The sequence below is a fragment of the Delphinapterus leucas genome, chromosome 14, assembly GCF_059928025.1.
Source record: "Delphinapterus leucas isolate spDelLeu-1000000601 "Yukka" chromosome 14, BTC_Dleu_Yukka2, whole genome shotgun sequence".
Classification (NCBI taxonomy): domain Eukaryota; kingdom Metazoa; phylum Chordata; class Mammalia; order Artiodactyla; family Monodontidae; genus Delphinapterus; species Delphinapterus leucas.
This window is the reverse complement of record NC_143142.1, coordinates 26,559,566-26,573,048: the sequence shown is the minus strand read 5'-3', so window position 1 is coordinate 26,573,048 and position 13,483 is coordinate 26,559,566. Positions and strand designations below refer to the sequence as shown.

Below are 13,483 nucleotides of genomic sequence, written 5' to 3'. Positions count from 1 at the left end.
CATCCCTGGGGATGGGGCAACTGGTAGGTCAAGTGTCAGGACCCAGCAGGTGCCCGTGGGGCCCTGTCCCTCTCACACAGAGGTCACTCACCCTTAATGTTCCACACTTACCCAACCTAAACTCTCCACACTCACCTACCAGGCGTGCGCACACACACATCACACACCTCACACACACACACACCACACATACCACACACCACACACATCACACACACCACACACCACACACATCACACACATCACACCACACACACACAACACATCACACACACACAACACACATCACACACACACCACACACATCACACACACACCCCGAGAAGCAAGCGCTTTCCACAGCAATGGGGGAGAGGGGGCGGGGCCAGAGCGCAAGGTCGCTGGCGCCTTAACTACACTTCCCAGAAGACTGTGCTACACGCTCGTCCGTGCTAGACGTCAGAGCGGCTCCGGCCCCGATGCCCTGTGGGAAATGCAGTCCAATGCGCGCAAGGTCGCGGCGCAAAAGATTCCGGGAGTTGTAGTGCCCGTCCGGTCTGCGCAGGCGCACGTCTTGCGACGGTCGCACGAGCTCTTTTGTGGCGGCCGCCGTCTCGTGTGAGGTGGGTGAGCTCGTCCGCGCGGCCGGCCGGCTGTCGGTTCGTCAGCCCGTCCGCCCCAGGCCTGTGTGCCGCCTCCGCGACTCCCAGCGCCAGGCGGCAGAGCCCGAGGCCTGGCTGGCCCGCGCGGGCCCGGACAACGTCGGTGACGGGCTGGTGGGGCGAGCGATGGGGCGAGAGCACAGCCCGGGGCGCGGGGCGCCTGCGGAGCCCGCCTGACCCCGACCCGGGGCGCGGGCCGGCCCCGCGGGGCTGCGCAAGGGTTCTGAGCCCCGGGAGGTGGACCTGCCCCGCCCCCGCCCGGGGTGGCCGCCGAAGGAGGGTGCCATGGAGGCCCCGGAGCCCCGGGAGGCAGGTACGGTTGGCTTGTCAGGCCGTGGGCCTGTGGATTTGCACGGAGAGGGCGGGCTGGGTTCCCGAAAGCGCCCCGGATTCAGGCCTCCTCCTCTTCACCGTGGGCACCCCGGGGATGATGGGGACGGGAATGGAGGCGCTTTTCCTCCGTAACGGGAGTGACCCACACACTGAGTAGCAGAATTAGTCCCGATGCCCTATCAGGTTGTGATGAAGTTGGGGCTCCCTTCCTGCCTCCCCTTCATTCTCCCCGTGCTGGGGGTGCCTGGTGGCCGTGGACAGAGCAGCCCTCTTGACTCATTTCTCCTTTCCAGCTCCGTCCTCTCAGGACCCTGCTCTTCCCCTCAAAGAGATTCCAGAAGATAAATTGGGTCAGGGTCTCCTGGAAGGCAGGTCCGAGGTGAGTGGCTGTCTTTTCTTTTTTGAACATTTCGTTGTTTATGTGGAGGGTTGGCACCTTCCTTCGGCCGCCCAGAATCTTTAGTCATCCAAGGACACCCCACACACACACCTGGGGGCCTGCTCTCCAGTCCTCAGGAAGCTCTGTGCGTGGGAACAGGTGCAGGTGACGCCGGGGTGTGCCATCAACATGAGTGTATGTTCCAGCCTGATTCAGTCCAGCCATGTGTCTGTTGCCGAGGACTGTGCTGTGTGCCCAGCACTGTGCTGGAGCTCTGATGAGTGGTTCTAGTGCCACCCAAGCAAGTAGGTGACAGATCACATGAGATCACTTCACTCATCTCCACACTCAGGCCCATGGGATGTTTGTAGCAGTTGGTCCTTGTTTGGGGGAGTTTTCCGGGATGGAATTAGGTAGGAGGATGTGGAACAGCTGATGGAAGGGCTGCATTGCAGTGCTGGGGTCAGAGTGATGGTAGCTGGTGCGTCCCTGTGCGCTTTTCCTCTGTACCCAGCTCCTGACATGGGGCCTTCATGGAAAAACTTGGAGTTTTAGAGGATCTGTGGGCTCGACAGGGAATTGGCCCTGGGGCCACTTCTGCAGCTGAGGTGCAAATCCCTCCTTTTACAGATTTTGGGTTTTGCTCCTCATTTTGTTCCACCACCTAAACTACCCCCACTCATCGTAGTGTTTAGAAAGGTGCGCTGGATAAAGACAGTGTGAGGTGGTGAAAGGTCAGAAGGATTGAGAATCCTTTGATTTTTTTAGGATTTGGCAATTCTGTTAACTTACCACTTGAAAAGTAGAAATGACTGTAAAACATGTATGGTGAGATATGCCCAGCTTCTGTAATGTTAGAATGTGCTGTAGTTCTATAAGACACTTGGGAGACATGACAAGCACATGCAATACATGATCCTTGATGGGTTATAGATCCAAAAATTCTATCAAAGGCATTTAGAAAGATTGAGAAAATTTGAAAATATACTGTATCTTAGATCATGTTGTATGAATATTTAATTTCATGGGTGTGATGATGGCATTGTGATTGTGTCAGAGAACATCCTTAGGAGATACTGGCTGAAGAATGTAAGGTGAGGTGTTCTGATGTCTGCAACTTACCTTGAAAAGGTTCAGGAAAAAGTGGTGTCTGTGTGAGAGTGACCACCTCGGGAGGTACTCCCCTTCTTGTGCACAGATATTATTCCTGAAATACCAGCTTCTCAGGTCTTTGAGTAACTGGTCCTCTCTCCGAAGTACTCTCCCCTCCTAGCAGTCTCATACTACGTCAAGCGTTCTGCTCTGCTAGGACATCCCCCATGATCTGTTCTGACTCTTCCGCTAGTTTTATTTCCACATCTGCCTTTTTTTTTCCTTTTTAAATAAATTTAATTAATTAATTAATTTTTGGCTGCGTTGGGCCTTCGTTGCTGCGCGCGGGCTTCTCTCTGGTTGTGGCAGGTGGGGGCTACTCTTCGTTGCAGTGCGCGGACTTCTCATTGCAGTGGCTTCTCTTGTTGCAGAGCATGGGCTCTAGGCATGCGGGCTTCAGTAGTTGTGGCACACGAGCTCAGTAGTTGTGGCTCGCAGGCTCTAGAGTGCAGGCTCAGTAGTTGTTGCACAGGGGCTTAGTTGCTCCGTGGCATGAGGGATCTTCCCAGACTAGTGCTCAAACCCGTGTCCCCTGCATTGGCAGGCGGATTCTTAACCACTGCACTGAAGCCCCTCCACATCTGCCTTTGATTCCCACACCCTTTTGCTTCCTGTCCTGCAAAATGAAGACACACCAGACATGGGCTTTTGCTGGTGGGTTGGTAATACCCCTCAGAAAGTCCTGTGCCAGGCTCAAATCCTGTCCTGCTCTTGCCTGTTGACATCTCCATACTGAAACCACGTAGCCTCTGACAGTGCTCTCTCGCCAGCACCGCATTGTGATTTCTCTGGAGCTTTGTTTCTGCCCATTTCCTCCTCCTTTCTGCCAGTGCCATCACCATTATGCTTCATCCCTGCATGCCTTAGTTATGAGCACGTTCTCAGCATGTGTCCTCACTCCGACCTTCTCATCTTCCTGAAATCCGGTGGGTTTTTTGGATCAGGTTTATTGAGGTGTAATTTATACACAGTAAATTTCTCCAATTTTATATATGTAGGATTTGGTGAGTTTTGGCAAGTGTATACAGTTGTGTAACCAGCACCACAATCACGATATAGAACTTTTCCGTCACCCAGAAAGTTCCTTCATGTCCCTTTGAAGCCCATCTTCTCCACCCGCCCCCTTGGCATCCAGTATAATTCTGTCTTTTTAAGAATTTCATGTGGAATTATAAGATATGTAGTCTTTTGTTTCTGACTTATTTCAGTTAGCATTATGCTTTTGACTTCATTTCCTTGTTTGAATCAGTAGCTTGGTCCTGTTGATTGTCTAGTGATATTCCATTTGTTTTAGGTTCCTAGGGCTGCCACAGCGAAGTGCCACAGACTGTGTGGCTCAAGCAATAGAAATTTATTGTCTCATAGTTCTGGAGGCTAGAAGTCTAAGATCAAGGTGTTGGTAGGTTTCTTCTGAGCTTCTCTCCTTGGTTTGCAGATGGTGCTTCTCTGTGTCCTCACGTTCTCCCCTCTGTACATATTTGTGTCCAAATTTCCATTTCTTATAAGGACACTAGTTCTACCATTTTAGGACCCATCTTAATGACCTCATTTACCTTAATTACCTTTTTAAAGGCCTTGTCTTCAAATACAGTCACATTCTAAGGTATTGGAGCTTAGGGCTTCAACATATGAATTTGGAGGGACACAGTTCAGCACATAACATTGTTGCATATGTACTCCACAATTTGTTTATCCATTCACCAACTGATGGACGTTTAGGTTGTTTCCTCGTTTAGGTTATTACAAATAAACCTGCTATAAATATTGGAGTATAAGTATAGATGTGTGTTTTAATTTCTCTTGAATAAATACCCAAGAGTGGAATGGCTGAGTCATATAGTAAATATATGTTTAATTATTGATTTTATTGGTCTTTGCAGAGAACCATCTTTTGGTTTCATTGATTTTCTCTATGGCTTTTCTGTGCTCTTTTTCATCAATTTCTGGTTTTTATTATTTCCTTTCTTTACTTTGGCTTTTTTTTGATTGTTTGTTTTGATGTGGACCATTTTTTTTAAAGCCTTTATTGAATTTGTTACAATAGTGCTTCTGTTTTATGTTTTTGGTTTTTTGGCCCCAAGGCATGTGGGATCTTAGCTCCCCAACCAGGGATCGAACCCACACCCCCTGCATTGGAGGGCAGAGTCTTAACCACTGGACCACCAGGGAGGTAGCTACTTTGGCTTTTTTTTTTTTTTGAAATGATTTTTTGCTTTTAATTCATTGCATAAATGCTAATGTCCAAATTCAGGCAGGTAGATCTTACAACCATCAGGAGCTTTAACCCTGCTAACAGCTAAGTATGCATTTTCTTTTAGCATTGTAGCATTGTTTAATCAAAATAATAAAATAAATAATCAAATCTACAGGAGTAATTATGCAAATATCACCCCACCTACACCAGTGAATTCTTTTTTTTCACAACACACACACACACACACACACACACACACACACACTGTATTTTATTTTTACAAGAGATAAATAAACTGACACCAAGCATTGTAAATGGATGACCACAACAAAAGCAACAATGATTGCAGTTACCAAACACGAAACACAGTCATACTATGTCATAATATTGACATTCGGTCCAGTAATTCTCCACTGTAACAGCTCCTTTACTTTGCAGTGAAAATTGATTTGTATATTTTTTGCCTCTGAGTCCTTGTGGGATTTTTTTTTTATTCAAACAGAAAGTCACAAAAATTATAATCATCATCATCAGTTCACTCAGTCCCATGTAATTAATTTTTTTTATCTTGATCTTTTGTTAGCACTTTTATGAATTCATCAGTTTTCCATTAGAGTTCTGAAAATGCTTATTCATTCAGTTCAGCAGTATAGTCAGTTACCAGAAACCTGTACTTGTCAGAGTCTTTTCCATGAATTCCTTGAAGATGAAACCCTTTTATAGGAACATTTTTGCAAAAGCATCAGCGTACACCCAGAACTGTCTGTAAATGACAAAAGACTTAAAAATGACCACGGTTAAAGATTTGATGAAAGTTCATAATAATGGAATTGACAAGGAAATTTAGTTATTTCTGAGATATACATTTTAAAGTAATAACTAGAATTATGACTTAACATTATACCAGAACATATAAGATTTTTAGAAATTTCATGTAATGTCTGAAACATTTATATTAACATATTTCCATACAAATAACCAAAGAAAGTTTAGTATTAGTTGTTTTTTTGTTGTTTGTTTTTTTATACTGCAGGTTCTTATTAGTCATCAGTTTTATACACATCAGTGTATACTACTTTGTTTTCTTAAGGGTGAAACTGAGGTATTGATTTGACACCTATTCTCATTAGCATTCAGTGCTATAAATTTACCTCTAAGTCCTGCTTTAGCTATATTCCACAAATTTTCTATTGTATTTCCCTTTTTTTCAGTTCAAAATAGTTTCTAATTTTTTTGTAATTTCTCCTTCAACTGTGTATTATTCAGGAGTGTATTGTTTAATTCTAAATATGTGGAGAATTTTCTGGGTATCTTTTTTTTTTTTTTGCAGAGGGGCTGCTTTGGGTCTTCATTGCTGCGTGTGGGCTTTCTCTAGTTGTGGTGAGCGGGGGCTACTCTTCATTGTGCGTGGGCTTCTCATTGTGGTGGTTTTTCTTGTTGCAGAACATGGGCTCTAGGCACATGGGCTTCAGTAGTTGTGGCTTGCGGGCTCTAGAGTGCAGGCTCAGTAGTTGTGGCACACAGGCTTAGTTGCTCTGCAGCACGTGGGATCTTCCCGGACCAGAGCTTGAACCCATGTCCCCTGCATTGGCAGGTGGATTCTTAACCACTGTGCCACCAGGGAAGTCTGGGTCTTACTTTTTAAATTCAATTTGACAATCTCTAGTTTTTACTTGGGATATTTAGACTATTCACATTTAACATAATTATCCATATGGCTGGGTTTATATCTGCCGTTATGCTATTTGTTTTCTACGTCTTGTATCTTTTTTAATTCTGTTTCACCCTTAACGCTTTCTTTTGAGGTAAACAAATACTGTTTTATGATACTTTTTTGTTGTTGTTTTGTTTTGTTTAGTTTTATGATACTTTTAATTCTTCTGATTTTATTAACTTTTTTTCCTTTTAGTTACTTGATTGGATTCTAGATGGAGTGAATTTTACTTTGTTGGGTGTTGGGTTTAATTCCTTAAATGTTTTGTGATGCAGTGAAATTACTTAGTGTCAGTTGGATCCTTCCAAGGCTTACTTTTAGGTTTTGTTAAGGTGGATCCAGAGAAGTCTTTAATCTCAGGTTAATTTTGCCCCACTGCTGAAGCAGCATCTTTCTGGGGACTTTACTCAGTGTCCCATAGAGCAGGAGGACATTCACTCTGGCCGGTTGGAGCACAGACTGTTCCCAGTCCTGTTTAAGTTTTAATGATTGTCCTGCATACACCTCTTTCTGCTGTTTCTTTCCCTGGTTTGGGGTCATTCCTCAGTCAATCTTGAGCACATCCAGAGTTCCAAGCCTGTGTGGCTCCCTTTGCTGTGGCACGTTGCCCTGAAAATTCTAGTTTCCTGGTCTCCCCAAACTCTGTTCTCTGTCTCCTCAACTCCTTGGACCACAAGCTCTCTCTGGATTCCCACTCCCTGCACTGTGATCAGGGACTACTTCCATGTGGGAAGGTGAGGCTGTTGTAGGGCTCACTTTGTTTGTTCTCAGGGGTCTCTGTTCTGAGCTGTCCTTTGTCCAGTGTCTGGAAATTGACCATTGTTTCATACATCTTACCCAGTTTACTAGTTGTTTGAGGTAAGGAGGGCAGATCTGGTGCCCATTACCCCTTTGTGTCTAGAAACAGAACTTGAAACTCAGTTTTTACCAGGCTGCTTTTTTTAACCAGGTCACTCCTTGGGCCCATGCTCAGAACCTGTTCACACCTGTCCCCCTCCTGCCTTCCCCCCATGCTGCCTGCTGCAGAATGCAGACGCTGTCACCTTGGAATAGATACCTATCTTCATACTCTGGCCACTGTGTCCTGCCTCCCCGCCTCCTCCCTGACTCCAGTTCACTTTACTGCTGAGGACCTGCTTGCCCCACCACTTCTGTGTCCCCCCACCCCCACCCTATGGTCTGCCCTTTTTTTCTTTTTTAGTATTTATTTATTTATTTGGCTGTGCTGGGTCTTAGTTGCGACAAGCAGGATCTTCGTTGCTGCGTGAAGGGTCTTCAGTTGCAGCTCGTGGGATCTTTTTAGTTGCGGCATGAGGGATCTAGTTCCCTGACCAGAGATCGAACCCGGGCCCCCTGCATTGGGAGTGCAGAGTCTTAACCGCTGGACCACCAGGGAAGTCCCTGCCTATCTTCTAATGCACCCCTGTCATGACTGTATGTGGCCTGGGCTGCTCTTTGTTCTCTTCTCATGGGACAGGCACTGGGTCTCCAACCTCTTGGTGTGCCCAGCTGGAGAGGTAAGAAGCCCTGGCCGGCAGAATACTGGGGTTCCAGAGGAGGAGTCACATAAGGGAAGTCATTTGGGACTTTCAGGACACTTGGAACCAGAGTGACCGAGTTGGGGGGGTTACCCCGAGACCAGGGGCCAGTGTTGGGGGAAAGTGGGAGAAGGTTGCGAGGGGGTGGGCTGGGATGTGGCCCCAGGAGGGCAAGGGAGCAGGGGTCTGGCAGGAAAGAGTGGGGGGCAAGCAGGAAGGACACGGAGCAGTACAGGGTCCTTCCTTAGGGTGCAGTGAGGGCTTTCTGTCTGGGTTTGGGGCCTTTTGCAGTGATGGGACTTGAATAGGGTTTGAGGCTCTTTGTATTATATTTCAAGTTCTGTAAGTTGGCCAGAACTTATGGCCTCAGCCTGTGCCCCCACTGCAGCACCTATACGTGGGCTGCCCAGTTAGCTGGGCCCTCCCAGGCCAGGCCGCGTGGCAGTTCCTGGCTGAGTTGTGGTGTGTGCGTCGGGGCTATAAGACAGATGGTGTCTACAGCCCTATCTTCTGCGCTCAGGAGGTCACCCGAGGTTATCTCTGCTACTGAGGTCCTCAGTCACCCAAAAACGCAAGTGGACTGACTCCCATCCTGGGTGAGAGAGAACATGTGTGTCATTCCAGGAGTTGGTGACTTTCAAGGATGTGGCCGTGGACTTCACCCAGGAGGAGTGGGGACAGCTGGACTCCCCTCAGAGGGCCCTGTACCGGGATGTGATGCTGGAGAACTACCAGAACCTTCTTGCCCTGGGTAAGATGGCTCCCAAGGTGAGGAGGCCGCAGTCTGGGCATCCACCAGTCTGTATGTGTTCCTGAGTCTTCCTTGTGGTATATGCCCCAGGCCCTTGTGGCACCAACTGGCATCTTTGCCTGGAAGTGTGGCTGGTCCCGGGGTGGGGCCCAGAGGAAAGGGAGGGGGTGGACAGGGCCCTGGAAGCCCAGCCTGCCCTAGATGGGGCATGTCAGTACCTGTGGGGTCCTCAGACACACATGTCAGTATGGGTTCCATGTCTGAGGCCCCCTTCCTTGAAGTTGGCACCACCTCTCCGTGCCTCAGGCCGCTGGGGCCACTCTAGGGCTGCTGGGCTTGTGGGCTGGTCTGGAGAGCACAGCACCCAGAGCCACGCCGCTTTCTCCCTTCGCGCAGGGCCTCCCGTCTGCAAGCCAGATGTGATCTCTCACCTGGAACGAGGCGAGGAGCCATGGTGGGCGCCTAGAGCTGTCCCTGGAGGGGCTGGTCCAGGTGAGTGGGCTGCAGTGGGAGGATGTGGAACCCCACCCCCCACTGCCCCATGGGGCCTGCTTTCCTTCCGCGGTCCACTGCCCTGCTCCGTCTGCACCTGCTCAGTGCCCCTCCTGCTCCTCTGTCCTCCCCCCGCCCCCTGGCTCTTTTCAGCATCCCCTGGCTTCTCCAAGGCTCCTTTCCCTCTTTCTTCCTCCTCTTCCTTGCTCGCCAGCCTGCCTGCCTTGCCCTGAGTGCTCCCCTCCGCACAGCCCTGAGCTTGCGCTCTCTCTCTCCCCCTGCTGGTCTCTACTCTCTCTCCTGCACTTACCTGTTCTCCCGGCAGATCTCAGCCCTGAGCCCCAGCGCCGCACCTCCGCCTGCTCTCAGAAGGTAGTATCTCCATTTCTTACAGAACCAGAATGGGAGCCGGGGCCTGAGGTGGAGGAGGAGCCATGGTCTCAGCAGCTGTGCGTTTACAAAGAAGAACCGTCATGGGAGCTGATCGCAGGTGGGCTGGCGAGGTCCGGTCTCCACAGCCCCGGTCCTGGTGACAGGGGCGCCCAGGGGGCCCTGGCGACTGCTCTGTCACAATGTGAGCCCGCCAGCGCCAGGGACGGTCCCACAGAGGAGCACCGATGGGGCCATGTGGTGTCTGAGGAGGCTCTTGGCCGGAGGTGTGCCCTCCTGGCCCAGCCCAGCCTTCCCGCAGAAGGAGCCTCTCCGGACGGCTGTGTGGGGAGCGTGCAGTCCAGCAGAGCCAGGCGTCGGAGCCCGGGTGCCGGGAGCGGCCCGTTCACGTGTGGCGAGTGCGGCAAGGCCTTCCAGCGAAGCGCGGCCCTGGCACTGCACCGGCGGTGGCACGCGCGAGAGAAGGCCTACAAGTGCGGTGAGTGTGGCAAGGCCTTCACCTGGAGCACCAACCTCCTGGAGCACCGGCGTGTCCACACCGGCGAGAAGCCCTTCCTCTGCGGCCAGTGCGGCAAGGCCTTCAGCTGCCACTCGTCCCTTAACGTGCACCGGCGCGTCCACACGGGCGAGCGGCCCTACAAGTGCGGCGCCTGCGACAAGGCCTTCAGCTGCAGCTCACTGCTCGGCATGCACCTGCGTGTCCACACCGGTGAGAGGCCCTACCGGTGCAGCGAGTGCGGCAAGGCCTTCAACCAGCGGACACACCTGACGCGGCACCGCCGGATCCACACCGGTGAGAAGCCCTACCGGTGCGGCGCGTGCGGCCGGGCCTTCGCCTGCCACTCGTCCCTGACGGTGCACGAGAAGCTCCACAGCGGGGACAAGCCCTTCCAGTGCGGCGACTGCCAGAAGGCCTTCAGCAGCCGCTCCCGCCTGACGCTGCACCAGCGTGCCCACACGGGCGAGAAGCCCTTCAAGTGCAGCCAGTGCGGCAAAGCCTTCAGCTGCCACTCGTACCTGGTGGTGCACCAGCGCGTCCACAGCGGCGAGAAGCCCTTCCGCTGCAACGAGTGCGGCAAGGCCTTCAGCTCCCACTCCTACCTGATTGTGCATCAACGCGTCCACACCGGCGAGAAGCCCTTCGACTGCAGCCGCTGCTGGAAGGCCTTCAGCTGCCACTCGTCGCTCATCGTGCACCAGCGCGTCCACACCGGGGAGAAACCCTATAAGTGCGGCCAGTGCGGCCGGGCCTTCAGCCAGAATCACTGTCTCATTAAACATCAAAAGACCCACTCCGCAGAGAAGCCCTTTAAGTGTCATGAGTGCGGCGAGGTGTTCGGCTGGAGCGGCCCCCTGGCAGAGCACCGCAGGCTGCACAGCAGGGAGAAGCCCTTTGCCGTCCCGTTCGACAAGCGCTTGCTGAGCACTTACTGCATGCCTGGCAGCCTACTGGGTACAGGGGGCTCCGGCGGGAGCAGCGTGGGCCCTGTTGATGCCCTAGGTGTGGCTGAGCTCCTGGGCGTGGTCCCACCCTTGGCCGGAAGGAGTTCCCCGTGGGCAGCAACCCCAGAAATTAACTCATGTGTGCGAGAGACACCCACCTGCCCACCCGGCAACACCCCTTAAGGCTGTCACCTCCTGGGAAGGGATCCACTGTAGGAGAGGAGAATTGAGTGTGTTTGAGGATGTACCGTCTTCCTGTTTTTTTTTTTTCCGTCTTTTCTTTGATGGGTTTGGAAGTCACTGAGGGGGGACAGATCTTCCCTGCATATGAAAAGGAGGTATGTCAGTCATGTGTCCTTGGACAGCCTCTTGGTGTGATTTCGACCTGGAATTTCCTTTGTAAACTCTTACGTTTAGAATGATAATTTAAAAAAAAAAACTGCATTATGAAGAGTATTACTTCTAAGTGAACGTTATATTCCAGGAGAGGAGAATAAGCTCAGGTGGTAGCATTTGGGAGAAAGCAAATCTCCTGGACTCGCTCCACTCACATAGCTCTGCTGCAGAGGCATGTTGTCAGTCATGCTGTTAGCGCAGCTGTCTTGGAGCCTGGCCACCTCGTCCATGCTGGAAGCTGGAAGGACACAGGGGTGTGCCTCCAGGGTGCAGTGTTGGCACACAGGTGTCTGGAAGCACACCTCCACCCCGGCTGGCAAGGCCACCTGCAGGGCCCCTCAGGTACCACGTAGCTCAGCCCTGTGAGAGGAGCTGGGCCCCGTGCTCCCCGGAGAAGGAAAAAGACGGTGTTCATCTGGGACTCATGTCATTTCTGCTCAGTTATAAGCAGATATAAGCTGCCTTCTTAGTGATGATACTTCACATTTGTATAAAGTGCTAGAGTTTATGAAATGCTTTTTAGTATACTTTTTAAACTATGGAGGCAAAATAACCACATTACAGAAAATACGGAATATAGGGGAAAATACCCATAATTCTTAATAAAATTGCATTTCGCACTTTGGTACGTTACCTTCTGCTTTTTGATATTGCATTTTTACATTAAACACGGTGTATACAGTCAACATTCTAGTCTTTTTCCCCTGCTTACCTGCATAGCAGGACTTCTTTTTCCCTCAGAGCCTCACTGTCTTTGGAGCTGTCATTCTGGATGGGGGCGTGATGTTCTATTAGCTGTTTTTTTGTTGGATGCAGAAGTTATTTCCAAGTTTTCACTGTTACAAGTCATTCTTCATATAGCATCTTTTTGCATTATCCTTCTTTAGCGTTGTCTTAGAGTAGATTTCTAGAAGTGAGAGTTTTGAGATAAAGGAAATGAACAGCCTAAGGCATCGTTTTAGTATATTTTTGGTTGTGTGATAACAAAGTAATACCGTCTCAGTGTGAGGAGAACCGACAGTAGTTGTCAGGCGTGTCCAGGTCCCGGAGGCCGACGCTGCTCCGAGCTGGGTCCAGACGGGCTTGCTTCTGGGTGCCACGGCGATGATCCCAGGTGTCCGCCCCCATCGTTCCTCCAGCGTCCTTGGGGCTGGTCTCAGGCCCTTCCTCCATGACAAATAGGGAAAGTTCTATTGGACAACTGCATTGGCAAAAGATAGATAAAATCTCGGTTTGATTCATTTTCATACTCATTTTTCCTATTTTAAAAGAAATTCAAATGCAAACATCTTGGGGGGACCCCGGACACCACACCTGCTGTCTGCCTGGCGGGGCTGTTAACGCCCTCAGCTGAGAGCAGCACCTTGCTCTTTGATAACCGGTGAGGTTGAAATGGAATGTGTTCTTATTGTTGGTCTTTCGTCTTGAAAACTGTTTGAAATACTCTTTGGCCCCCTTCCATTGAAGTCTCGATGTTCTTTTATTTACATATAAACTTTGTTTTCTGATCATACACATAATACATGTATATTGAAATTTGGGGGAAAAAATCAATTTTATAAGAATTAAAATGACCCTTAGAATCAGTTCACAGGTCATGACCTGGAGATGGATTTCTTTCTGTTTTTTTCCTCTGCATGTATACACGTCTTTTTTTTTTTTTTTTTACAAAAAAAGTGTAAAGGGCTTTATTATAGGCGAAATTATTTAAGTCAATAAATTTTTAAGGAATTGTACATGTTCTGATTCATTCCACTGCCAATCACCTTAGCTTCTCCAGTATTAGAGTAATAATCTTCGAAATAACCCTTTCAAAAAAGAATTTTTGCTCAATCCATAGTTGTGAGAGTCAGTCCACAATTTTTTTAGTTGAGCTTCTTTGATCTTTAATGGAACATTGACACACTTCAAAAATTCCCCTCTGGGCTTCCCTGGTGGCACAGTGGTTAAGAATCCGCCTGCCAATGCGGGGGACACGGGTTTGAGCCCTGGTCCGGGAAGATCCCACATGCTGCAGAGCAACTAAACCCGTGCGCCACAACTACTGAGCCTGCGCTCCA

At 49.8% G+C, this 13,483-nt stretch overlaps 1 protein-coding gene across 1 annotated transcript; it reads left to right on the top strand.

The window, feature by feature from the left end:
- Window positions 1–608: 608 nt before the first annotated feature.
- ZNF74 (zinc finger protein 74) lies at window positions 609–12,056 on the top strand. The gene is given in 6 exon segments (XM_022551528.3): window positions 609–954; window positions 1,268–1,353; window positions 8,576–8,702; window positions 9,099–9,194; window positions 9,589–11,115; window positions 11,118–12,056. Coding segments are annotated over 6 exon segments (1,908 nt in total). The 5' UTR covers window positions 609–926; the 3' UTR covers window positions 11,162–12,056.
- The last annotated feature ends 1,427 nt before the right edge of the window (window positions 12,057–13,483 follow it).